This window comes from Mastomys coucha, unplaced genomic scaffold (genome assembly GCF_008632895.1).
Source record: "Mastomys coucha isolate ucsf_1 unplaced genomic scaffold, UCSF_Mcou_1 pScaffold9, whole genome shotgun sequence".
NCBI lineage: Eukaryota > Metazoa > Chordata > Mammalia > Rodentia > Muridae > Mastomys > Mastomys coucha.
In genome coordinates, this window is record NW_022196915.1 from 42,021,270 (window position 1) to 42,046,799 (window position 25,530).

General features: G+C 52.4%; 3 protein-coding genes across 12 annotated transcripts in view; 2 read left to right on the plus strand and 1 right to left on the minus strand.

Annotated features, from left to right (window-relative positions):
- The window catches only part of Carmil3 (capping protein regulator and myosin 1 linker 3), a 17,642-nt gene extending 7,471 nt beyond the window's left edge, over window positions 1–10,171 (plus strand). Inside the window, exons 22-40 of one of the 9 annotated variants that reach the window (XM_031361449.1) lie at window positions 66–134; window positions 330–423; window positions 522–620; window positions 938–1,066; window positions 1,226–1,339; window positions 1,769–1,944; window positions 2,676–2,763; window positions 2,933–3,067; window positions 3,296–3,359; window positions 3,691–3,899; window positions 4,395–4,498; window positions 5,377–5,692; window positions 6,008–6,136; window positions 6,906–6,972; window positions 7,081–7,170; window positions 8,664–8,782; window positions 8,925–9,096; window positions 9,222–9,346; window positions 9,454–10,171. In XM_031361449.1, coding sequence (XP_031217309.1) covers window positions 66–134; window positions 330–423; window positions 522–620; window positions 938–1,066; window positions 1,226–1,339; window positions 1,769–1,944; window positions 2,676–2,763; window positions 2,933–3,067; window positions 3,296–3,359; window positions 3,691–3,899; window positions 4,395–4,498; window positions 5,377–5,692; window positions 6,008–6,136; window positions 6,906–6,972; window positions 7,081–7,170; window positions 8,664–8,782; window positions 8,925–9,096; window positions 9,222–9,346; window positions 9,454–9,492 — 2,338 coding nt within the window. In that variant the 3' untranslated portion in view covers window positions 9,493–10,171. The remainder of the gene's footprint in view (window positions 1–65; window positions 135–329; window positions 424–521; window positions 621–937; window positions 1,067–1,225; window positions 1,340–1,768; window positions 1,945–2,675; window positions 2,764–2,932; window positions 3,068–3,295; window positions 3,360–3,690; window positions 3,900–4,394; window positions 4,499–5,376; window positions 5,693–6,007; window positions 6,137–6,905; window positions 6,973–7,080; window positions 7,171–8,663; window positions 8,783–8,924; window positions 9,097–9,221; window positions 9,347–9,453) is intronic. The other 8 variants (XM_031361451.1, XM_031361453.1, XM_031361456.1 and 5 more) reach the window with 8 other exon arrangements.
- Window positions 10,172–12,032: 1,861 nt separating this feature from the next.
- Window positions 12,033–18,901, plus strand: Cpne6 (copine 6). Its single transcript, XM_031361459.1, has 17 exons — window positions 12,033–12,326; window positions 13,601–13,772; window positions 14,144–14,323; window positions 14,738–14,812; window positions 14,951–15,025; window positions 15,187–15,270; window positions 15,360–15,449; window positions 15,787–15,891; window positions 16,118–16,204; window positions 16,718–16,777; window positions 16,992–17,125; window positions 17,197–17,251; window positions 17,332–17,383; window positions 17,692–17,825; window positions 17,963–18,199; window positions 18,387–18,562; window positions 18,685–18,901. Exons 2-16 carry the CDS (start codon window positions 13,605–13,607, stop codon window positions 18,522–18,524), a joined length of 1,674 nt encoding a protein of 557 aa, XP_031217319.1. The 5' UTR covers window positions 12,033–12,326; window positions 13,601–13,604; the 3' UTR covers window positions 18,525–18,562; window positions 18,685–18,901.
- Window positions 18,902–21,843: 2,942 nt separating this feature from the next.
- Window positions 21,844–23,983, minus strand: Nrl (neural retina leucine zipper). Of its 2 annotated transcripts, XM_031362045.1 has the most exons (3): window positions 23,925–23,983; window positions 23,153–23,159; window positions 21,844–22,476 (listed from the first exon to the last, which is right to left on the minus strand). In XM_031362045.1, exons 1-3 carry the CDS (start codon window positions 23,981–23,983, stop codon window positions 22,144–22,146), a joined length of 399 nt encoding a protein of 132 aa, XP_031217905.1. In that variant the 3' UTR covers window positions 21,844–22,143. The 2 variants fall into 2 exon arrangements, with proteins under 2 accessions (XP_031217905.1, XP_031217904.1); XM_031362044.1 differs by lacking the exon at window positions 23,153–23,159 and having other exon boundaries at window positions 23,603–23,983.
- Between the last annotated feature and the right edge of the window lie 1,547 nt (window positions 23,984–25,530).

Consider the following 25,530-nt stretch of genomic DNA (forward strand, 5'->3'; position numbering starts at 1 on the left):
CGCACCTCTGGTCTTTACTGAGGAACCAGGGTAAGAGGTGTCGACCGGTGTTCACCCTCCCTCAGAACTATCCTGTGGGATCGGAACAATACGTCCGCCCTGGGCTTCCTGGACATTGCAAGGGCCCTAGAGAGGTGAGTAGATCAGAGCTCTGTCTTGACACAGGCCCCCAGCCTCCCTATGCCAGGACTAGGATTAAACTACCCTAGGTCTATCCCACTTCCCTAGCCTACAGGATAGGGAAATAATGAGCAAGGGGAGGCTTGGGGGCAGGGCTCCCCTCTATCGCTTTCCCCACCTAACTATCTATATATACTACTGTTTCATAGCAACCACACACTGCGTTTCATGTCCTTCCCTGTGAGTGACATCTCTCAAGCTTACCGCAGTGCCCCTGAGCGCACAGAGGATGTGTGGCAGAAGGTGAAGGGTCACGTTTTTAAGCAGGGTGAGACAGCAAGGGGTGGAGAGGCAGCGACCCACCTCCTCAACCCTGAGCCTTCCCACTCCATCCTCTCTAGATCCAGTGGTGCCTGGTGAGGAACAACCACTCCCAGACATGCCCTCAGGAGCAAGCCTTCAGGCTGCAGCAGGGCCTGGTGACCAGCAGCGCCGAGCAAGTAAACATTTCCCTCCCAGGAACAAGGGGGCATGCAGGGGACAGATGTGATGTGCTCAAGCACATGCATAGGCATCACATGGTGCCCCAGACTGGACCTGAGCAAAAAGATAATCTGATGATGGGCCCCAAATACACGCAGGCACAGAGCAGCCAAGGGGTACAGAGGACTCCAGGGGCTCAACTAGGTATTCAGGAAGGGCATTCCAAGGAAAGAAGCCGGGCCATGCGGAGGTGTCACCACCACTTCTATATGTGCACTGCATGGCCCAAAGGGTCTGCCCTCGGACCCCTGACCTTCTTGCCACTGTGCTTCAGATGCTGCAGCGGCTGTGTGGACGAGTACAGGAGGAGGTGCGGGCCCTGAGACTATGTCCCCTGGAGCCTGTGCAAGATGAGCTGCTTTATGCCCGGGACCTCATCAAGGACGCCAAGAACTCCCGGGCGGTGAGCCCTCCACAGCCCCACCCTACAGTCTGGAAAGCCAAGAAGGCTATCTAATTGTAGACCAGGAGTATCTAAGCATTGCATATGCATGTGTCCTGCTAGCCTGGGGACCTAGTGGGGCCCGATTCTGACCTCTAAAGAGACCCTCTTCCTTCCCAGCTCTTTCCCAGCCTCTATGAGCTGGGCCATGTGTTGGCCAACGATGGGCCTGTACGGCAGAGACTAGAGTCGGTAGCCAGTGAGGTATCCAAAGCTGTGGACAAGGAGCTTCAGGCAAGTTCTGGGAGGGGAAGGAGGCCATTGGTGGGAGCCCAGTGTTGACTAAAGCAGAAGTCAGAGCAAAGAGACCGGAGGGTACAAAGGACATAGAATTGAGACTCCCCCATACTCCTCTGTGCCTGCAACACCTAGAGCCGTAGAATTATTTTTTATGCTAGCCAGAGCCTTGGACCCTGACCTCCAACCCTTCCCTTTCCCGGATTCTGATCCTTGGGCTGGCTCTCCCCTGTCAGGATGGTAGGATGGAAGGGGGCACTGATCGAGGCCGAGAATCCTGGCTATCCAAGGCTCTGACACTAATGGCTGTGCGACCTCATCAGGTCTCACCGTGGGGAACTAGACAGATGGGCTAACGACGTCCACCACAGTGCTAGCGTTGGTCTTTCCCCACTCGGGACTCCGTCCTTCCTTCTTCCTCATCAGGTGATTCTGGAGTCCATGGTCAGCCTAACACAGGAGTTGTGCCCTGTGGCCATGCGGGTGGCAGAAGGGCACAACAAGATGCTGAGCAACGTGGCAGAACGTGTCACTGTGCCCCGGAACTTCATCCGTGGAGCGCTGCTGGAACAGGCGGGACAGGACATTCAGAACAAGCTGGAGTGAGAGCCGGGCATGGGGTGGGGGAGGCTGGACTTGGCCCAGAGCACTTAGGGAGTTTGGAGCTATCAGCGATGAATAATGAATGGAGAGCTTTCCATTACAAGGGATAAATCTTTAACTATTGCAGCCATGCTATTTAGGGTCTGACTTGGGTTTGCCCTAGAAATCTGGGGGCTGAGATGGATTCCAAGAGGTCAGGGGGTTCCATAGATGGGTATATGCTCCTGGATACCACACATATACCAGGAATCACACAGCCTCCTCAGAGACATGGACAAAGGAAAGTATGTAAATCGGGAATATGAATATGCCCCCTTCTTCCTACTCTTCGTTAGCTGTCTTCATTTCGTTTGGTTGTAGGTGCAACCACTGACTAAAGCCAGGGAGAGTTAGTATACGTACTGTGAAGCAGCCAACTCAAGGCTTGCGTAGCACCCAGTTCACCTAGCTCTGGGCTGTCGGCGCTCCTAACATGGAGCCTCCTTGATCCTTCCCCTCCTTCAGTTCTTCTTTGCCCATACACACCTAGGCTGAAATGATCACTGTCTGCGTCCTGCACACACGTTTGTAAAGATATGGGTGTACTGAACCCAAGGTGCTGCCAACAGCAACTGTGCTCTCTGTAGGCAGCCCAGCCAGCTGGTCCATTCTCCCACATCTGGGGAAAGCAGGGGTGGAGACCCAGGGGGTGAGGCAGGAAGTCGCTGAATAACCTTACCTCTCCCTACAGCGAGGTGAAGCTCTCCGTTGTCACCTACTTGACCAACTCCATAGTGGACGAGATCCTGCAGGAGCTATACCACTCCCACAAGAGCCTGGTAAACATTCTGAGCCCAAGCGGACCCAGGCCTTTCCTCTGCCCTGCACCCTCCTGATTCTCTAAGCCCCGCCTCCAAGATCGGGGAGTTGAGCATCTTAAGCCCCGCCTCCAGGATCAGGGAAGTGAGCATCTTCCTCAGGGTCCTGTTGATACCTGTCCTTCCTCAGGCCCGGCACCTGACCCAGCTGAGGACTTTGTCAGATCCACCAGGAGGGACAAGCCAAGGGCAAGATCCATCTTCCCGAGGCAGAGGCAGGAATCATGACCATGAGGAAACAGATGATGAGCTTGGGACCAACATCGTGAGCCGCAGTCTCCCCTCCTTGCTTTCACTTGAGTCCTCTCCCTGAACCTACGTGACTGCGCTCGCCCCTCACCTCTTGGACTCCACCTCCCTGTGCCCAGCCTCTCCTCCATGCCTGTCCAGACCACACTCTTCCCTCATTCCAGATCCTCAGCCACCTGAGACAGGGTGGACTCTAAAAAAAAGGCTTTGAGGGTCTGGTCACTTTTCGTCTCCATTTCTGCAGGACACTATGGCCATCAAAAAGCAGAAACGCTGCCGGAAGATCCGGCCAGTGTCTGCCTTCATCAGTGAGTCTATAGCCATAGTCTAAAGCAGTGGTTCTCAACCCGTGGGTTGTGACCCTTCCACAGGGGTCCCCTAAGACCATTGGAAAACACATATATTTACATTATGGTTCATAAAAATAGAAAAATAATTATAGTTATGAGGTAGCAATGAAAATAATTTTATGGTTGGGGGTCACCACAATATAAGGAACTGTATTAAAGGGTCACAGCATTAAGGAAGTTGAAAACCACTGGTCTAACCTCCTCCACACTGTACCCTTTGCCAGGCCCTCTTCGCCTTTCTCTCTTCTGCCTGTGCATTCCTTTCCTTATAACACTACTGCACCCACAGGTGGGAGTCCTCAGGACATGGAAAGCCAACTGGGGAGCTTGGGGATCCCTCCTGGCTGGTTCTCAGGACTTGGAAGCAGCCAGCCCACAGCAAGTGGCTCCTGGGAAGGCCTATCTGAGCTACCTACTCATGGCTATAAACTAAGGCATCAAACACAAGGGAGGCCTCGACCTCCCAGGACCACCCCACCAGGACCTGGTCGGCCCAGTGTAAGTGCCAATAGCCTTACAACAGAGCCAGCTTTCCTTGGCAGTGCCAGAGTGGAGGCTCTAAGTGTTAGGACCCAGATTGGCAAGGGTCAGAATATACTCGATAAGAAGAAGTCTGTCTTTTGTGTGCGCGATGGCATAAACCTATCGTCCCAGCTACTCAGGAAGCTGAGGCAGGAGGGTCACTTGAGCCCACAAATTCACAACCAGCCTGGACAACACAGTGATACATTCCCCCCTGTCTGAAAAAGAAAGGGAGAAGATGGGAAACAAGGAGGGACAGGAGGAAAGAGGGAAGAAGACAAACCTATCTTGCCAGCTAGTGACAGCGATATTTTTATTTGGGTAATGGATAAAGCTGAGAGCCTATAAGCTTAGGAAATGTCCTGTTGAACTGGCATCTAAACTCTCCTGGGGCCAAGTCCAAAGGGGAAGGCCCTGGAATGACCTGAGAGGACAGGGGATGGGACATGCTGCACCTGAGTATCCTCCCAGCAGGTGCCAGTGCCTGGGCCTCGTCAGGAGAATGGGATGGCCACCCGTTTAGATGAGGGGCTGGAGGACTTCTTCAGCAGGAGAGTCATGGATGAAAGCTCCAGGTATGGACACACTCCACCCCCAGTGCCTACACACACACACACACACACACACACACACACACACACACACACCCCAGGCTCTATAAGGGCTCCTCTGTCCCCAATTCCCAGGGGAGTCTCTCCAACAACAGTGCGAGCTTTGCACAGTGGTTCTCAATCTTCCCAATGCTCTGATCCTTTAATACAGTTCCTCATGTTGTGGTGACCCCCCCAAGTATAAAATTATTTTGTTGCTACTTCATAACAGTAATTTTGTTACTGTTACAAATCTTAATGTAAATATCTGGTATGCAGGTATCTGAGATGCGACCCCTGTGGGCGGGTTGTTCACCTCCAAATGAGTTATGACCCACAAATTGAGAAGCTGCCCTAGCCAGTCTCTCCAAGTTTCCCTAGGTTCTCCTCCTGACCCACCCACTCATCCTCTAGTTTCCCAGCCTGGGAGTCTCCTGATGGATGGCTGAAAAATATGGGGCCAGCATCTCCTGCTGGTTGTAGTCTGGCGTTAGGGACAGGTCAGAGGTGACCGGCCCCAGATGGGATACCCTTTTGCAGTATAAAACCCTGCTCTATCGCTGTCCTGCAGATTCCCCGGGGACTGTACAGAAGTCAGGTTATTTGGAGAAACTGAAAGAAGGAATGAGGGGAGGGGATCTGGGAAAAATAGAGTCAGTTTGGATTCAAGAGGCCACCCATGGTTTCTGACAGACACAGTAAGGACAGCATTCACTGCCTGAGAACAGAGCTACAGTGCAGGGAAGACTAGGCGACAGAGGAGCACAGAATGCTTATACTCAGAAAGCACCAGCATCAGCACCCCCTCCATCCTGAGCCCTGCATGCAGTACTTGTCACTAACCCACTCCCAACCCCACCCAGCTACCCCCGGACTCTGAGGACCATGCGGCCAGGCCTCTCAGAACCACCGTTGCCTCCACTCCAGAAGAAGAGGCGGCGAGGCCTGTTTCACTTCCGCCGGCCCCGGAGCTTCAAGGGGGACAGGGGACCAGGGTCCCCCACTGCTGGACTTCTCCTCCCTCCACCCCCACCTCCACCCCCAACTCAGGAGAGCCCTCCCAGCCCAGACCCCCCAAGTCTTGGCAATAACTCATCTCCTTGTTGGAGCCCAGAAGAGGAGAGCAACCTCCTTCCTGGATTTGGAGGGGCCCGGGGATCTTCCTTCTGCAGGAAGATGGTAAGTGAGCCAGAAGGGCTACACCACCACCACCCTTCCTGGCCCACACAAGGCCTCATTCCCTGATCCTAACCCAACCTTCATGGCAGAATACTAGAACTTGGAGCTCTGGAGAACACTGGCCATTCAAATTCCCTTCTTCTAGAAAATGATCCAGAATATGCTGTGTACAAATGAAGACGTTTGAAGGGATTCCCCCTAAGTGTAGGCAGGACTTCCCCCAGAGCTAGGGTCTTGCCGAGGCCTCAGACCTCCCCACAGCTCCCCTGCTGCCTAGAAAGCCTCTCATGCCTTTAACAAGAGACTTTGTTCTAGGGCACAGAGAAGTCAGAGGCAGGAGAAGGAGCCCCAGCCTCTGGGACAGCGCAGCAACCAAGGGTGCATGGTGTTGCCCTTCCTGGCTTGGGAAGAACCAAAGGTTGGAGCTTTGATGGAAAACGAGAGGTAAGGGGCCCCGGAGTGGCAAATGTAAGGTCCTGTGGGTTCATCTCACTTCCCTTATCCCTGGTGGTCAGTGGACAAAGCAAGTGCCTTCCACATTGTTCACATGGAACCCAGGGCTCATTCCTTTATCTATTAGAGCAGCTGTTCTCAACCTGAGGGTGGAAGGACCCTTTCACAGGGCTTGCCTAAAGACCATTAAGAAACACAGGTAACATTATGATTCATAACAGTGGCAAAATTACAGTTATGAAGTATCAATGAAAATGATTTTATGGTTGGAGGTCACCACAGCACGAGGACTTTATTAAAGGGTCACAGCATTAGGAAGGCTGAGAACCACTGTATTGGAGCTTGTAAAATAGGGGTAAAGCTCTTTAAATACTTGATTTTAGTGCTCTGTTTCCCAAACTTCTGTGGCTTGTGTTACAACCTTCATGATGATTTTTTTTTTAACCTCATGCATAAGCACCAAATTAAAATTTCCATAGTATTTTTATTTAAGACAGTTCCCCTTTTCAAATTTAGTCTGGACCTATTCGTTATCATCTTTAAAATCACAGGCACTTTAAAGACTCATTTCCTTCTAAAACACCTAACTATTAACCTGCCAGTATGTTCACTGGTGCACTACTCGTTGCAAACGAAGTCAAAGCATCTAGGAACTAGGAACCTGAGACTGACAAGAGCCTCTAAGAGAGAAGCTCTTTGTCAGTGGCAGTTCCTCTGTGGAGGAAACCTTCCTCACAACCTGATTCAGCTGTGCTTTTAGGGCACAGACCCGGACCAGGAGGACAGTACCCAGGCTTGGCAGAAACGGCGCTCTTCAGATGATGCAGGTGAGGTTGGCCACGCTTGCTTGCTCCTTTAGCCCATCTCTCATCAATGCATCCTAATCTCCCCATCCCTTTTCCCCTTCTGCTTCCCACCCCTTCCCCCAACTCCAGGGCCTGGAGCCTGGAAGCCACCACCACCTCCACAAAGCTCCAAGCCAAGCTTCAGCGCCATGCGCCGAGCAGAGGCCACATGGCACATAGGTACGTAAAGCCCCTTTCTTGGCCAACGGCACCGAAAGCTCAAAGAGATGAATGCCATGGTTCCCTACACTGGGGAATGTTCAGCCAAGGGGAGGTAGTGCAAAGTCAATGATGTAAATGTGTCTAAAGATACATCCAAAAAAAAAAAAAAAAAGACAAACAACCTAATCCAAATCTAGGCTCTGCAGAGCACAGGTGGTTTCCCCGGTGTTAAGGAAACATGAGAAATGTTTTGTGGATGATTCTGAAGAATTCTCTGAGACATGTGATACCCTGGTCACTGTCAGCACAGGGATGCCCTCTCTATAGCTATAAAGGAGGCCTCATTCCACACCTTACCTATGAAAGGGGGTGAGTCCAGCTGCCAGCAAATATCAGCTGTGTCAGACCTCTTCAAACACTGCAGCCCTGCTTATAACTCCTGTGCTCCTGGTTCTCAGAAAAGCGCCCTGATGAAGCAGCATTGGCTGGCTTGGAGCTCAGAGTCTTGAGTGTTAGTCCCACTCTGCCACCCAGGACCTCAAGCCAGTCATTTACTTCCTACCTTATGATTGGGTAGGAAGAGGAAGGGAATTATTCTAGATGACACATCCCGCCCCCCCCCCAGCCGCCCCCTTCTGGGTTCAGAGGACCTTCATCCTAAGAAGCCACTAAAGAAATGCTAGACAGCCCAGCATCCACTCAAGCTCCCGAAGACCCTGGATATGGCTCCTGGTGGCATCCACACAGACCAAACCTTTCTGGGAACCCAGGACCTCCCCAATTCCTACTCGTAGGCTAGGGCCTAGCAGGAAGGTCTGGTTTGGGGGCCACTGACTCCCCACTGTCCCCCCTGTTCCTTTCTGTCCTTTTCCCGCCCTCTCCTGTAGTGGCCAGCGTAAGCCTGACCAGATCCACTTCATTCTCTAAGACCAGCCAGTGCTGGGGCAGCTTCCCTGCTTTTCTGTCCCTGGCCCAGACTAGGTGTAGTATAGTATCCAAAGCAGGACTGCATCCTTCATTTAGTAAACCACAGTAGCCAGGTACTTCACTATGCACTGAGACACAGGCACAGGACCTGTCAGGTCCTCCTTCTCTTTTGTGCTCACGTGGAAACACAGGGAAACATGATAAGGCATCTCTCCCTAAGGCTCCCACTGTCTAAATCAGACTTGCAGGCAGGGCTGAAAAATTCTAGGCTGCAGCCTTGACAGGGCCCTAGGGCACTGCAGTCCTGACTAGACTGTTGGGTCTGTGGACCCAGGAGGTCTTTTATCCTGACTCTGCTCCAGTAGAAAAAAGACTGAGTCCTGCCAAACCCAGGTGGTGGCTTCAGGACAGATGAGAAGCAGTGGCTAGGACGTATGAGCATAAATAAAGACAGCAGAGATACTAGACCAAATAAGTTTGGATTGGGGATAGCGTCCTGGCCTTGCAGGGCATCGTGGGAAAAGTACCAGGATGGCTCTAAACAAATGCCATTTCTGTAGCTTCTCCTATCTGCTATTCCCCAGCTGAGGAGAGTGCCCCCAGCCACAGCTGCCAAAGCCCCAGCCCAGCTTCCCAGGATGGAGAAGAGGAAAAGGAGGGAGCCTCATTCCCAGAGAGAATGGTCCCAGCTAGGAATGCCAAGGTGAAGTCCAGATGGATGGGGACGGTGTTCTGAGGGGGCAAAGATACTGAAAGACCTAGGAATGTCAACGGTGGATGGGGAGGGTCCTTTGAAAGAGTCAGAAACTGACTGATCCAACATCTTCTTTACTCTGCTACTATAGGATCCCCCCATAGGTCCACGTCCCCCTAAGCCAGTGGCTGTGCCCAGGGGTCGCAGAGCCCCCCAGGTGCCAGGAGGCAGAGAAGAGGCTGAGAGCGGTGCTGCCCCAGGAGCCAACCAGCCTCGGCTGAGACTGGGCTCACAGCAAGACCAAGAGGAGCCAGAAGGACAAGGTCTGGGGCTTTGGTGCATACATCAGATCCCCTTCTGGACCTTAGAACAGGGACAAGCAACAACCAGGAATTGAAGCTTGGATGAGCACCCAATTCATGAGCCCCCTTGCTATGACTCATTTCAGGACCCTCTGATCAGGGCCGCCGAACAGCACCCCTGAAACCCAAGAGAACACGGCGAGCACAGTCCTGTGACAAACTGGAACCTGATAGAAGACGGCCACCTGACCCTACAGGTGTCTGTGGTGAGGCAGGTCCCCTTCCCACTGATCTGTCAAACATGGCCCCTTCGAGCCCCAACATTGGGTGGCTGGCTTTCTTTGCCCAGGAAACAGGCTTCCCTGAATTTGTCCTCAGCAGGAACCAGTGAACCAGGAACAGACTGACAGCTGCTGAACACCCTCCCCAGCCTTCCGCGACATGTGCCTCATAAGGACTCAGGCCCTATCCACCTCTGCTCTCCCATCCCATGCCAGCCCTTGTCCTACAGGGCAGCACCACTAAGAAGGCATAGGGGAGCAGGAGTGGGGACTGGAAGGGAGGGAGTGACCTGAAGCAGGGAGGCTGTCACACCTGCCTGGAGCTGCCTTGACAGAGAGCTTTGGGCAGAGGCTGTCTCTTCCCTGGGGGAAGGGTAAACCTCTGCCCCTCTATGCCCAGGGGCTCTCTCCCCACTTGTATAGAATTAAAAAGAAAATCACTGTCTGCCTCTAGTCTCTGCTGTGCAAGCTTTGCACTGTTCCCACCTCGTCCTCTTCCCATGAGCCCCCAGGGTTTGGCCACAGTTGGGGAAAGTAAAGAACAGCTCATGCATCTGCATGTGGGGTTCCAAGAGAAGATGGAGTAGCAGAGCTGCTGACAAAGGATGACAAGTCACGGGTTATTGCAGAATCGAGGCTGTAGAAGAGACGAATGGGACGGGAAAACACAGTGGTTTTTCTGGCTTTTGAAGATTGTGATAGGATTAGAAGACTCCGGTCATTGCACCAGGGAAGCCTGTGTGCATGTGTGTGTCCATGTGTGTACCTGTGTTCACACATATGTTCACTAACATATTAAATGCTATATTATCCTATGGGTACCCTTTTTAACACTTTATTTTGTGTATCTGTATGTGACCACATTGTATGTGACCAGCATGCATGTGGAGGTCAGAAGACAACTTGTGGAAGTCAGTTCTTTCTGTCTGGACCATGTGGGTCCCCAGGATCAAACTCAGGTCCTTGGGCTTAGTGGCAGTAGCCTTTTCCTGCTGAGCTATTGCCACATCTCTCCTTTAGATGATATATATTATATATAATACATTATATATGTATATAATATATGTATGTGTATATATATTATATATATACTTGTTTTCCCTGTATGTGTGTGTATGAGTGCCTGGTTTCTTTGGAGGCTAAATGAGGGCATCAGATCACCCAGAACTTTGGTTACAGATGGTTGTGAGTCATCACGTGGGTTGGAAATCCAACCCAGCTTCCCTGCAAGAGCAACAAGTACTCTAAACCACTGAGCCATCTTTCCAGACCCTGTAGATATAACTTTTTAAAATCCTTTACTTTTATCTTCTCTGTGTTGGTATTGTGCCTGTATGTATGTATGTCTGTGCATGCAGTGCCCACAGAGGCAAAAAAAGAGGACATTGGCTTCCCTAGGACTGGAGTTACAAGTGGAGTTGTGAGCAGCCATGTGGGTGGTGGGAGTTAATCCCAGGTTCCGGAAGAGCAAGCAGCCTTCTTCTCTTCAGCCCTGCCTGTGGATTCTCCTAGTAAGCAAAAGTGTCAACAACAGAGCGGCTTATACAGAACAGGTCTCTATAACATGAAAAGAAAATACTATGTTTATGCTAACCATTTCTGGTACGGCCTAACAAACATGATCTTAAAAGTCAGGAACTCCCTCCAAGCTTCTTCTGACATCCTGGATGCCTTCCTCGTTCTTCAGATTGAACCTTTATTCCCTCATTATGCCTCCATTTCACCCTGAGCATAATTTTGTGCGCTATATTTAACAGCATTCGTATTATCTTAACATTTCTGTGTGGGTCCTTCTATTTCATATGTATCTGCCTCCTCAGAGACAAGAGCTCTCCTGACTAGCCCCCGTGCCTGGCCCAATCTCTGGCACTCAGGAGGTAGTTAATAGTCTCTACCTTAATAAATAAGCAGTTTAAGAGACAGGGATGTATCCAAGTACCCTCCCCTCCCAATCACCACACCCAAATGTCTCCCCAGTGGCTTTAGCAGTCCAGAAACTGCTCAGTTCCCCTGGTCTCACTTAGAATGACTAACTTCTATTTCCTTAAGCTTTGTGCCTGGCCCAGCCCCTCCCCCAAAGATGTAGCCATAAGGGTTGGATCTGGGGGGTGGGGGGTCGGACCATTGGGTCTATCATGGCGATGTCCAGTCAATACACTGGCTGTATGCCTAGGATGAGATCCTGTGCGGGGCCATCCCATTCACATTCCGAGTTTCCCTACAAAAGGGTGACGTGGGTACTGGATGCCATTTCCTGAGGTTCAGTGTGGTGCATGATGGTTTTTAAGGAGTGTATGGATACCAACATTCCGTCATACCCCGGGTTAGTGAGATGTCTGTGTGTATGTCACAAGTACAGCCTACTGTTCTTTTCTATGGGGCTACAAATATCCTTAACAAGTGTAGTACTGTTGAAAGTACTGTGAGAGTGTGCTTCCCAGCGTGCATCAGTGGGGCTATAACTGTCATGGTGTCGCCGTGAGTTTATGTACTGGCGCCTGCGAGTGTCGAGATATGTGTGAGTCTGTGAGTCGTGGGTGCTGTGTGTCGCATCCTTCCTCCTTGTAGATGTGAGTGTGTGTGTGTGTGTGTGTGTTTGTGTGTGTGTGTGTGCGTGCATGTACCTCTGCAATGTGTGTGTTTCTGTGATGCTGGGTGTGGGTGTGGTGTGAAGGAGATGTGTGTCACTGTGTCTGTGGGGGTCCTGCCTTGGACCTGCCCCCAGCCCGCCTTCCTCCCTAGTACTGTGGCTCCCTCCCAGGCAGTGTCCCTGTCCCTCCCCTCTCCTCCCTCCCAACCAGTCTGTGCAGGGGGGGAGCTGGTGCTGCGGCCCCCCTCCTCCCCATCCAGGCCCCATAAATAGCAGCAGAGCCGAGCCGGAGCTGGCGCCAGCGGCTGGAGCAGCAAGGAAGTCAGGGGCAGGGCTGGAGACTGGAGACTGGAGAGAGGAGACCCCCACTAAGAGCCCAGGTGAGCCAATCCTTCCTTTCTAATCCAGCCTGAGTCCTGTCTTCCCTGGCCCAGTCTCCATAACAACATCTTCTTTTGGAGAAGATGCTCTCAGAGAAGTCACCAGCCAACCTTACCTGATCCCCTCTCCACCACATGCCCCTGCCTACCTCATGGGCTCCACATTAACTGAGACTTGTGGCTGCAAGGCACTGAGAGCCCCAGCCCAGACCCTCCCTTGCATATCTATAAAGCTTTATCATCGGGAGGCTGGTAACCAGGCAGGGAACACTCCCGGTTCTGACAGAGACACGGGACTGTCACACCCTCCTGGAGATGGACACAGGACAGAGGGGGACAGACAGAGGGTGGGGCACTCAGGCACACCCATGGACACTCACTCGGGAAGCATAGCATGGATCAGATAGCTTCACCCTGAGATCTGGACAGGCACAGAGCGATGGGCTGTCCAGCCATGAACTCGGGCCGGCATACACCCCTGTCTGCTGCTGCCTGAGGCTTGGTGACTCTGCTGGGGGAGGGTGGTGCGCATGCATCCCACAGGCAGCATGGTGGGGGCCATGGCTCCCCCAAAACCCTGTAGCTAAGAGACAGTGCCTGTGTTGCCAAGAAGTGTGAGAACAGGGAGGTGGGGAGGACTGCAGGCTTGTCAAGCACCCGCAGAGCTCACAACAGAGCCGTAGTCCTGACTCTCACTCCCCAAGCCCACCACCAATCTCTCTCCCATCAGCCAACCATACAGTGAGTGGGGGACTCTAAGACAACAGGACAGTTTTTCACAGATCCTTCCACTGCCAACCTGTCTCCTCTTGTCCACTGCAGACTCCTTCCCCAAAGCCCACCCTCTTCAGACCTCTGGGGGCATCCCCACCCTCTTCCCCACCCCTTTGCCCCAGTTCGGTTCCCTGGTGCCAAGATTGAGTGCAGCACTGGCTCATACACCAGTCGGGAAATAGCAGAAGGTGCTGAGACAGCAGTAAGTGGAAATCAATCGATGGCCTAGGAGCCGAGACTGCCAGGAACCCACTTCTATCCCAACCATCCAGTCTTTTCCAGCCCCATCCATGACACCTAGGCTGGCAAAGTGACAGAGACACGGGACTCTGGACTCCTGTTCTTTGCTACTTAGAGTGCCAAGGAAGTTAAACGGGCTGGGAAAGAGGTTACCCTTAGGACCCCAGGACCTCAGGAAGAAGAGCAATGGGTGGGTCCAGGACCCCCAAGAGACAAATTCCCCCTCTCTCTGTTCAGTCTGTCTGTTCTGTTCCCCACAGTGCCATGTCAGACCCAGAGATGGGATGGGTGCCTGAGCCCCCAGCCATGACCCTGGGAGCCTCTCGAGTGGAGCTACGGGTGTCCTGCCACGGCCTGCTGGACCGAGACACACTCACAAAGCCGCATCCATGTGTGCTGCTCAAACTCTACTCAGATGAGCAGTGGGTGGAGGTGAGGGCAGCTTGGTAGGGTTCTCCTTGTCTAACCTTCGTTAAACCTAAGAAGGGGGGGTGAGTTGGGGCAGGGCAAGCCTCACAGGGAACGTGAGGATCCCAAAGGACCTTTTCTACCCATGTGGGTAACCTTGGACATAAATATGCCATCGGTGTAATAAACCCGAACCGTTTTAGCCAGAACTTCACAGACTCCTAGAGGGCTGAGGTCTGGTGGTCCAGCGGGACCCCAGATTCAGAAGTCAGCCAGGAAAGAAACTAATTGATGGGTCTAAAGAATCCCAGGAGTGCTCATGCACCCAGGGAAGTACAGGACAGGGATAAGTGGCCTCAGTCCACAGAGGGTCCTCATCCCCCCGACCCCCGCAGGTGGAGCGCACGGAGGTGCTCCGCTCCTGTTCGAGCCCCGTCTTCTCCCGAGTGCTGGCCATTGAGTACTTTTTCGAAGAGAAGCAGCCTTTGCAGTTCCACGTGTTCGATGCTGAGGATGGAGCCACCAGCCCCAGCAGCGACACCTTCCTCGGGTCTACAGAGTGCACCTTGGGCCAGGTCTGCACTCCAGCTCAGTCCCTCCGTTGTCTGAGGGACTTGTCCTCAGTTTCTGCCTCCAGAGCCAAATTAAGAGAAAGGAGCTCTTTCTGAGCCTGGATCCCTTCCTTCCATCCATGGGATGTGTACCCTTGGACAATATACTGAATCTACTTTTCCCATCTGAAGGGGGAGGGGGCAGGTGTACTTATAGTGTCCCTTTTGCTATTGTTGTTGTTGTTTTGTATTTGGTGCTGGGGATTGAACCCATGGCTAAGCAGGAACTCTGCCACTGCACTACACTCCCCTCCCAGCACTCCTCTCTTCAGACTGCACCTTATCCCAGTCAAAGGGCCAACCTTATGGACACACATAGACTTGGCCAGGGCAGATGCATACATTACAGCCAGACTCCCCTCTACGCTCTGTCTTTAGATTGTGTCACAAACCAAGGTCACTAAACCATTACTGCTGAAGAATGGGAAGACAGCGGGCAAGTCTACTATCACGGTAGGTAAAGTCACTCTTGGGTCAAGGTTCAGTGTCCCTATACGGACATCCGTTGTGATACTGTGTTTATGACCACCTTCATTTATGGGAAGCATACATGGTGTGGAGAAGATTTATAACCCTGTGTCCATTTAACAGATTGTGGCTGAGGAGGTATCAGGGACCAACGACTATGTGCAACTTACCTTCAGAGCCCACAAGCTGGATAACAAGGTTGGAACCTCCAGAGTCCACACCTACCCATCCCCCCTTAGGCTTCCTGCCACAAACAAGACCCCAGGGTCCCAGGCCAGTTCTCTTCTCACTGTTACCCCCTTCCCATCCCTCCTCCAAGATCACACCAGACCCACAAGCCCTTTTTCTTGCATCTCCAGGATCTGTTCAGCAAGTCCGATCCCTTCATGGAGATCTATAAGACCAATGGAGACCAGAGTGACCAGTTGGTCTGGAGGACTGAGGTGGGTGCACAGGGAGATGGGATGACGGTGGACAGATTATAGTAAAAACCCTAGACAGTTGGTGATAAGGTCCCCCGTCCCTCTCAAAGGTGGTGAAGAACAACCTGAACCCCAGCTGGGAGCCATTCCGCCTGTCCCTGCATTCTCTGTGCAGCTGTGACATCCACAGGCCACTCAAGGTAAAGCCCCTTGGAGCATCGAGTGTGCTGTCTGAGACCTTCCCCGGGGTACAGCAGGCCTCCTCCCTCCCCCTCCTGTGATAAGCACTTGTCTCTGTGGGATAAATAGCGGCTCACAGCTCCGTGTTAAGCTTCCCACGGAGGTTCCTTCATCCGGAACCAAACTCTCTACCAGATGGAGCTAGAGAGTAAAGTTTAGCAGGTGGCTTCTGGGCGGGTTAAGGACTTCTGTTGGGGCCTAGACACTGGGAGGTCCCTACTACCCTGCGAGATGCTTTGGAAACACTACAGAGAGAGCGTCCCCTCACCCTGGCCCGCGCCTTGCCTCTCCCTTTAGTTCCTGGTATATGATTACGACTCCAGTGGAAAGCACGACTTCATCGGCGAGTTCACCAGCACATTCCAGGAAATGCAGGAAGGGACCGCAAACCCTGGGCAAGAGGTGCCAGAGACCCCATCCTAATCCCAGGACCCTGGGGGTAGCCCCTGGAGGTGGGGGGCTGCCAACTACCTGACTCTTGGTGACTGGAGAGAGAAAGGGTGAAAATGCCCAGGCTTGACAGAAGGATGGGGTCATGAGGGTCTTCCCCTGGGAGCATCGGCAGGAAGGGGCGAGGAGGTCTATCTGTTGAACGTCTGACTCTGTGTTGGGATGGGGGCATGTCTAGATGCAGTGGGACTGTATCAACCCCAAGTACCGAGACAAAAAGAAGAATTACAAGAGCTCAGGGACAGTCGTGCTGGCCCAGTGCACCGTAAGTCGCAGTTCCAGCTCAGATGTCCTCTGCCCCTACCCTGCCACAACCTCAGCTCCTTGCTTGCTTGCTTGCTTTCTAATTTGTAAAAATTTACATTTATTTATTGGGGGTGCACTTAAGAGGACCCAGTGCCACAGAGCACATGTGGAGGTCAGAGAACAACTTTTGGGAGTCAGTCCTCTCCTTCCACCATATTGGTTCCAGGGATCAAACCCAGGGCTTCAGCCTTGGCCACAAAGCACCTTTACCCACTGAGCCATCTCTCCAGCCATTTATTTATTTATTTGTGTGTGTGTGTGTGTTCGCACGCGCACGCTCGACCATGTGTGTCTGACTGTCTGTCTGTCCGTCCTTCCCTTGCTTTAAAGACCTGCTCTGGGAATTGTGAACCCTTGCTCCATCCCATGGCAGCAACCTTGAAAGCTCTTTCCTTCCCCCGCTGAAGCCTTGCCAAAGTTTCCACCTGAAAGCGCAGCCTCACCCGCCTCATTATCTCCTCCCACCTGCCAGGTGGAGAAAGTCCACACGTTCCTGGATTATATCATGGGTGGCTGCCAGATCAGCTTCACGGTAAAGACCCCAGGGCCTGGCACAAGAAAAAAAGGGTGGGGGCTAAGTCCATGTAAACTGAAGGAAGCCAGAGTCTCACTGCTCTTAACTGGCATCCCATGTATTACATCCAACACCCTACTCCACTATGAGGCTGCCTATGGGCTTCCCCAGAGTCACCTCTGGCCTGTTGGTTTTCATGGCTGCAGCATGCCCCTTCCCTACCTTCACCCAGGTGGCTATCGATTTCACTGCCTCCAATGGGGACCCAAGGAGCAGCCAATCTCTGCACTGCCTCAGCCCCAGACAGCCCAACCACTACCTGCAGGCCTTGCGCACAGTGGGCGGCATCTGCCAGGACTATGACAGGTATGGGGTCGGGGTAGGGTCGGGAAGGGAGGCCTTGCCCTGGGAGTTCCACGGCCTTTTCTTCTCTCCAGTGATAAGCGGTTCCCAGCTTTTGGCTTCGGAGCTCGAATCCCCCCAAACTTTGAGGTAGGCTGGGTATAAGAGACAGGAGGCCTGCAGAGAAGACGTGGAGGAGATGCCCCTTCACTGTTCCCTTACTCTGGCAGGTCTCCCATGATTTTGCTATCAACTTTGACCCAGAAAATCCTGAATGTGAAGGTAAGCTGGGAGAACCCTACCAGCCTGCACCCCCACAGACGCTTGGACATCTGCAGCAGACTCTGCTCCCCTGCGTTCAGTTCCCTGTCCCATCCCTCCTCCCATCCAAAACTGTCTTCATTTGGAAAGACTTCCAACCCTGTGACCCAGCATCTGTCCACTTACTTCTCCCAGCCCCAGGGACCATCTGACTCTCTCTCTCTCTGCTTAGTGAGGAGCTAGGAGCTATCAAGCCTAGAACAGAAATTACCATTCTGCTGTGTCCAGAGTGTTCTCTGCCAGCTTCATCTCTTTTTCTGTGCCCACAGAGATCTCAGGGGTCATAGCTTCCTACCGCCGCTGCTTGCCGCAGATCCAGCTCTATGGTCCTACCAACGTGGCCCCCATTATCAACCGCGTGGCTGAGCCAGCCCAGCGGGAGCAGAGCACTGGCCAAGCCACGGTGAGGAGGAGACACAGACAACCAGGGGACACCCTGTGTGTCTTCAGACGGTGCCAGAGTCAGGACCTGGGTTTGGAAAGCCTGTCAATGCCCTTTCACACAGAAGCAACCCATGTTCCCCCTCTGCTTGCCCACAGAAGTATTCGGTACTGCTGGTGCTCACTGATGGTGTGGTCAGTGACATGGCCGAGACCCGAACGGCCATTGTGCGAGCCTCCCGCCTGCCCATGTCCATCATCATCGTGGGCGTGGGCAACGCTGACTTCTCTGACATGCGGCTACTGGATGGAGATGATGGTCCCCTGCGTTGCCCAAAGGGGGTACCTGCAGCCCGTGACATTGTCCAGTTTGTGCCCTTCAGGGACTTCAAGGATGTGAGTATTCTGTAGTCTCTTCCAGGGCTTCTTAACAACTTGTGGCCCCCAAATCTGTCTTTCTTATCCTCTGCACGTCCTCTGAAGGTCACTGGAATCCAGCATGCCCTCTGAAGTCACACTGCTTGCTCATTTGACTCAGCTGACCCCATTCTCCTGCTCCTAACCAATCTCTTTTCCTTCCCAGGCGGCCCCCTCTGCGCTAGCTAAGTGTGTCCTGGCCGAGGTTCCACGGCAGGTGGTAGAGTACTATGCCAGCCAAGGTATCAGTCCAGGGGCTCCCAGGCCCGCCACACCAGCTGTGACTCCCAGCCCCAGCCCATGACTGCCTCTCAACATAACCAACACCCCCTCAGTCTCTCAGTGAGTTCTGGGGGACCCAGGGGGGGGGACACAAAGGTGTTCAAAGCAGAGCTTCTGCATAACCCATCTTGACTGGTGTAATGGTGGTGGCGGTGGTGTTTTTACTGTCCTGCTCCTCTCAGGTGCCTGTGCTGACCCTTGTGATTCCAGTGACCAGTGAGTGTCTCTGCCTTTTGGACCAGTGGTGCCCTGCAGGTCCCAGAAGTGAGTGATGGGCCCTGTTTCCATCTCTCCAAGCCCGATATCCCTCGACTTTGAGGACCCTCAATAACTTCATCCAGTGATTGTGACTTATGGATGTAAATAAAGGGAACCCCCACCAAGTACAGCAGCCTCTACCCATCATGCCTCAGATGTCCATTGGACAGTCCATCACTCCCACGTACACCATAGACAATGGGGGCCTACCTCTTTCCAGATCTGAGCCACACCTCCCCAGCAGGCTGTTGTCTCTGCAGCTTCACCCCAACTGTGTGCCAGGAGATCTAGGGCCCTACCCTCACCTCCCAAACCCAGGGGGTCTAAACACCATGGGGTGTGTTAATGGCAGGAGATGGGGGAGGGTAATGAGGGGCTGTCGAGAGGGCAGGCTGATGCTTTCTTAGAGCTGTCTCCAGAGAGGCCCCGCTGAGTATCCCAGGGGCTGAACCCCAGCCTCCACACAGCTGTGGGGCAGGCCACAAAGAGACTGTGTGGAAGTGAAGGGGTGAAGCAGATCTGCTAATGAATTGGGTGCACAGAGAGGGTATCAGGTCTGGAAGGCCTGGTTTTTCTGGGTGAGTCTTCATGCACCCGACCTTCCGAGAGTACAGCCTGAGGTTTCGGGAAGTCCACATGGACACTCTTAAGGATGACATCAGAATCAGCAGCGAGGACGATTCTTTGGCACACATCACTCTTGGCGTCTTTAAATGTGTGTACTGTGATAGAAAATCATAACACAATCTATTTTTCTGGCAAAGGAAAGCTTGATTTTTAACTCTCCAAGGTCAGAAAAGAGCCAGAGCTACCTAGCCACAGCACCACAGACTTCATTACTCCAGCATAAAACCTTTGCTAGAGCGCATACATAAGGCCTAGATATGACACCTTGAGACCAGCCTGTGTGTACCGAGGTCTAGTTTGTGGGCATTAGCATCTGATGATAGTGTCTCTGCGGTTGTGTGCCATGCACAGAGAAGAAAGGGATGTGAGAGAATCAATGGGTCCGGACTGAAATTCCAAAGGACAGAGGAACACACAACAGAAATTCAGAATGAGGAAAAGGAGCGTGTTGTGCCACATGCCTGTGGTCCCAGCACTCAGAAAATGAAAGAATGGCCAGGCATGGTGGTGGTGTACACCTTTAATCCCAGCTCACAAGGCAGAGGTAGATAGATAGATCTCTGTGAGTGTAAGGCCAGCCTGATCTACAAGTGAGTTCCAGACCAGTGAGGACTATACAATGGGGCCCTGTTACAGAAATAAAAAATAAATAAAATAAAATTAAAATTAAAAAAAAAAAAAGGAGAAGCCTGAGTTTGAGGCTAGCCTGGGCTACAGAGTAGAAAAGAAGAGAGATCACACAGTAAGGCAGAAGAGCTGAGATCCTGGGTGGGCTCCTTCTGCCCAGCCTCTCTCTTAAATAATGGATGTAAAAGAGAAGCCCACACCAGAGAGAAAGGCTGCTGGTCAGAGGTAGGGAAGGGTGAGAAAAGTGCAGGGGCTGGAGGGAAGGACTCCTGTTTCGTTCTCCTGTGAGAAGGATGAGCTAGGCCAGAGGGAGGAAAGAGGGAACAAGAAATGTGATGGGAAGAGAAGAGACAGCTGGTCAGGGGGTGGAGGGTGGGGGCAGAAAGGAAGAAAGACATATGGGAGCCACTTCCCCCATACAGGACTGCTTCTCCTGTTTATTGTGCCCCTTAGAGGACAGATGACAGTGGCTGATGAGGTGGATATGCCCAGCTCAAAGCTTCAGCTCTGCCCAAAGGCCCTCCCCATATGTTGCTGAACTGGAGGGCTGGGTTACCATGGCAACTGTGAGACCTGGAGGACAGCTACAGACAGGCCTAGCTAGGGCCACTGCTGCTCCTGGGTTTTGGTTGTGGTAATGGTGGAGGTGGGTGGTAAGGCTCCATCTGGACCATTCCTCCACCTCCTCCAATCCACTTTCATTGGCCTTCTAGAACTGAGATGTGCACTGCTCAGCTCCAGATTAGGAAAGCAATCTACCACTGAGCTATAACAGCAGACCCTTCCTCAAAAAAAAACAAAAAACAAAAACAAAAACAAAAACCTTCTCCCCCTTCTTCCCCCTCCCTCATTCCCTGTCTCTCTCTCACACAGCAAACACACAAAATAGTTCTCCAAAACAGTGATATAGAATTACCTCTTTTTAAATTGCAAGAACACTTAGCCAATAACATTAGGTTTTCTTGGACTTCAGGTTTAATTCACAAAAGCCACAGTCTCTCAGCTCCCAGTTATCCTGTGAGGTCTGCACTTTCTGCCGTTTGGAGACCAAAGAAGCCTAGAGGGGGCCACTTAGAGGCAGTGCCAGAGAGAGCTCCCAAGCAGGCATGCCTGTATCTATTGCCTAAGCTACAGCCTGGAAACTGAGACAGAACAGGATGTCCCTTTGGTATAGTCTCTCGGGCCCTCCTGAGGAGACCATTAGACCTGCCAAAACTAAAACAGTGTCGGAAGTCATCCAGTCCAAATGAGAGAAACTTTATGGCAATTGCTTTGCTTAAGGTGACACAGTTGAGACTAGTGCCCAGGATGCCAGGCTCCCATCCAGGACACTTGTGCCACTGCACTGCTAAAGGCCACTGAATTGAGCAGAGAAAAGCATTTCGAGTTGACCTATTACGGTTTGTTTAGGGGAATTGAAATCTTGACAATCCAGTAGTCCTAAACTGGGGACTCCAGAGATTTGGTGAAAATCCAGCTTCATTGTTTGGGGTTTTTTTGTTGTTCTTGTTCTTGTTTTTGTTTGTTTGTTTGTTTGTTTTCGAGACAGGGTTTCTCTGTATAGCCCTGGCAGTCCTGGAACTCACTCTGTAGACCAGGCTGGCTTCGAACTCAGAAATCCACCTGCCTCTACCTCCCAAATGCTGGGATTAAAGGTGTGTGCCACCGCTGCCCGAGCTTCATTGTTAATTACAGCATTAATGCACTACCGATTGAAAACCTTGAATTAAGAACTATACCGAGAGGGGAGCTACACCCCTCCTCCTCCTCCTCCTCCTCCTCCTCCTCCTCCTCCTCCTCCTCCTCCTCTTCTTCCTGCTCCTCCTCCTCCCATTCAGCATGCCACCTGCCCATCCTCCACACCTCCACCCTCAGAACAGGCACTAGCCCCTACAGAATTCAGCGCCCTACTAAATCATGAAGAGTCGTGACCTGCAAAAGGGAAAGGGACTCATCTCCAGCAAAGGGCCAGCATCTAACCTCTGGCATGCCACGAGGGTCAGAAGTTTGGGGATATTTGTATGGACATACGGGACCACGGGAAGCGATTTGGTTAGTGGTACTCCCTCTCCTGTATAGCGCCATCTACCCAGCCACCTCCAAACCGCCACACCCCCTGCCCTAGATGCTCAGAGGAAGAGGTGTGTGTGGTCGTCGGACCCAGGGCCCCCGGAGGTCAGCCGGTCACAGCGGGCCTTGTAGAGGTCGCGCTCGCGAGCTAGGCGGGCCACCTCGGCCCGCAGGGCATCCAGCTGGGCGGCCAGGCGGGCACGCTCTGCCTCCAGCCCGCGCCGCTGCTGCAGCCGCTTGGAGCGACAAGCCTGCGCGTAGCCGCGGTTCTTGAGCGTGCGGCGCCTCTGCTTCAGCCGCAGAGCCTCGTCGCGCCCGCAGCCTCGTAGCTGCCGGTTCAACTCGCGCACAGACATCGAGACCAGCGCGGCGTCCGAAAATCTCTCGGGCAGCTGCGGAGAAAGAGTGCAGAGACCCGATTGGTGCGGGTGTCACCCGGCTAGACACTCGGGTCCCCATGCCAGTCCGGGAGCCCTTAAGAAAGCCCTCCAGGCTCCACCGCCACCTGCTGTACCGTGCTCTTCCTTCAGACCCCACCCCAGATTCTATCACACCTGGACCATGGGCCAACGCTGACTCCCCCATCCTCCATCCTCCATCCTCCATCCTCCATCCCTAAGGCGCCCATGCCCCTTGGTCCTTCTGCAAGTGTCGCAATGTGGGCTCCGCCCCTCCCCTCTCTGGCGAACCAATCGTGCCTCTGGACGCTGCGTACCCTCCTTGTCTGCAGTGTCCCGGAGTACCCGCACCTAGACAGACCCCGCCCTCACCACACACGACACGTTTCCTTGTCCTGAACACCACAACCCGGTGACCCTCAAGGATTTGGATTACATCCTAAAGCCCTCAACACCCCCATCTGTGTCTATAATTAATAGGATGAGTCCCAATCCTATCTGAGACGGTTAGGCGCTGGGGAAAACACAGAGCCTTGAAAAAGCCAACCTCAACCACAGTCTTTACCCAGTTAGATTCCACACATCGTTTATCTATTTGCTTCTATATAGTCGCTCATCCCCCATCACCACTGCTCTCTTAAGTTCTAAACCCTTTTCCCTCCGAAGCCACTTCGAATCTTGTTTTGTTTGGGTTTATTTTTTGACCTGGTCTCGAAGTCAAAAAATAGTCGAGGCTGGCCGGGAACACTGTACTAAGCAGAATCAGTGAAACCTTTAAAAAAATATATTATTTTTTCTATTTCTGTTAAAAGAGTGATTGAGCCGGGCGGTGGTGGGGCTCTGAACTCACAGAAACCTTCCTGCGCCAGCCTCCCAAATGCTGGGATCAAAGTCGTGAACCCACAACTCTCCACTCTCCTAATCTTGTCTCTCTGTCCTCCATGATTCAACCATTTCCTACCATTTTTTTTTTAAATGATCTAGTTTCTCTGGTTTTTCTCAAGGACTTTGTTCTGTCTCTTTCTAGTCCATAATTCTCTCCAGGAATTATCCTTCCTCTTTTGACTGGCCTCCTTCCTTACTTAGGTCTTCCTCCCCTCAGACTAACCCGGTCACTCACCTGGACATGCTGGGCTCCTGTCTCTCCTGGGCTCCCTGAATAGTAGCCATGAGGCCCTTCTGCAGAGACTGGGCCCTGGTTCTGCAGCAGCTCCACAGCTTCATCAGGACTCAGCCCCAGAACCTCATCAGCCCCCAGCTGCTGCTGCAGGGTGGCCAGCCAATAGAGCTCCTCCAGGCCTGGCCTAGGGGCCTCTGCACTGCCCACCACGCCTGGCTCACTGAAGGTGGGTGAAGGAGGCACTGAGCTGTATGGTGTGGAGCCCAATGAGGCTGTGGGGACTCCAGATCGGCCCTCAGAAGGCTCCCGCTTTATTTCAAACTTCATCAAGTCAAAGTCATTAACATATTCCATAGCCAAGGGACTAGGAGGGAAAGCCATTCTGGGATTGAACAGAAAGAGGTGTTCCTGCAAGAAAGAGAGAAGATGTGGAACACTTAGGGGCTGCCTGACATCCCTTCCCATCCCTTTCACTATAACACCCCACCCCACCCCTGGGACCCAAGTGCCCTGAAACTAGAGCTCTGAGATTCCGAAGTAAAGATGCAACCCCACTTCCCTGAACAGCTACTTCCAGGCAGCTCCTGACAGGCAACAAAAATCTGCAGGTCTGAAGGACAAAATGACAACACAGCCTTTGGTGTGTTGACAGAACCTTCTGGTGCCTCTGGGATCCATGAAAAACAACAGCAATGTGGTAGTGCTCTCAACCCTGGTGCTGGGACACACTGTGCTCCCAGCCCTGGTGCTGGAACACACTGAGAAGCTCTGTCACCTCCAGAGGCACCGTTACATCTACAAGCAATTAAAGTTTATGCTTAATTAACTGTGGCTGTGTGTGTGTGTGTGTGTGTGTGTGTGTGTGTGTGTGTGTGTGTGTGTGGACAATGGAAAGGCACTGTGTGCTGTGAATTTTAGGATATAAGGACATTGTGCTGCTCTCTCTCTCTCTCTCAAAGCCTTCAGGAGAGTGTCAGTTACTCATTTGTTCTATGAGTTAGTCAATAGGCAAATCTCTTCTAAAGAGACTTTCCATGGGAAAAGAAAGGTTCTAGGAAGATCAGGACCAGTGGCCACTCTCTCTCTTCTTGAGGCCAATCTCTCCAAAGAGAATCCGAGAAGACAGAGCATCTTTGATTTAGAACCTGCCGTGTTAAGTGAGTCTGAGCAGATGGTCTTGGCGATCGGATCCTCCTGTTCACTGTGGGCTTTGAAAACTCCCCCAAAGAATGTTCTATCAAATACAAATTCTGAGAAGTCCCCTATAAGGAGAGGTCTATACTCATAATTTTCGTAAGACTGCCTCTCAGCCCCATCTTCTGCAGAGGCACAAGCTCAGAAGTATATTACCCCAAGAAGCCCTTGAGCAAACTATGATTCAACAGAGTGAGCTAAATCTACGATACTAAGGAACTCTCTCTTGCCAGCCAAGGAACACCTTGAGTGTTCACCTCTGGCTAGTTTATCTCACTAGGTTACACTTCCCAGTCTGGCAGTCCCAGCTCTGGGCCAGTTCCCAAGGCCAAGAGACATGCCCAATGTTAGAAGGAGAAGTTCAGGGAGCCATATCCCCCAGCACTTGGACTTCAGGTGCCTCACGAGTCCCTGTTTAATTCAAACACACCTCAGGACACACTTTGACCAGGACATTAGAAGAGTAGACAAGGTTTCCCTGTTCAAGGGGAGAGTTGTCCTCTGCAGACCCACTCAGCCCTGAGAGGACAGGGCTGCTAGAAGGAACTAGTCCTTGGCAAAAAAAAAAAAAGGAGATGGCGGGACACTGATGAAGGTGTACAGAGAGACTGGGAGATGCTAAACAGTTAGCTGGAAAGATGGCTTATCTTGCTGATAGGATTGCAGCCAGAGTAGGAGTGGGGCAGGGTGCGGAAGAGCGAGAATTCTACATAACATACAGCAAGATACAGCAG

Excerpts from the sequence above, each read along its gene's own strand:
- Cpne6 (XM_031361459.1), top strand. The coding sequence starts at position 13,605 with ATGTCAGACCCAGAGATGGGATGGGTGCCTGAGCCCCCAGCCATGACC. Across the intron at positions 16,778-16,991 it reads GCTGCCAGATCAGCTTCACG|GTGGCTATCGATTTCACTGC; the intron begins GTAAAGACCCCA and ends ACCTTCACCCAG. Across the intron at positions 17,126-17,196 it reads ATCTGCCAGGACTATGACAG|TGATAAGCGGTTCCCAGCTT; the intron begins GTATGGGGTCGG and ends TCTTCTCTCCAG.
- Nrl (XM_031362044.1), bottom strand. The coding sequence starts at position 23,983 with ATGGCTTTCCCTCCTAGTCCCTTGGCTATGGAATATGTTAATGACTTT. Across the intron at positions 22,477-23,602 it reads CAGGAGCCCAGCATGTCCAG|CTGCCCGAGAGATTTTCGGA; the intron begins GTGAGTGACCGG and ends CTTTCTCCGCAG.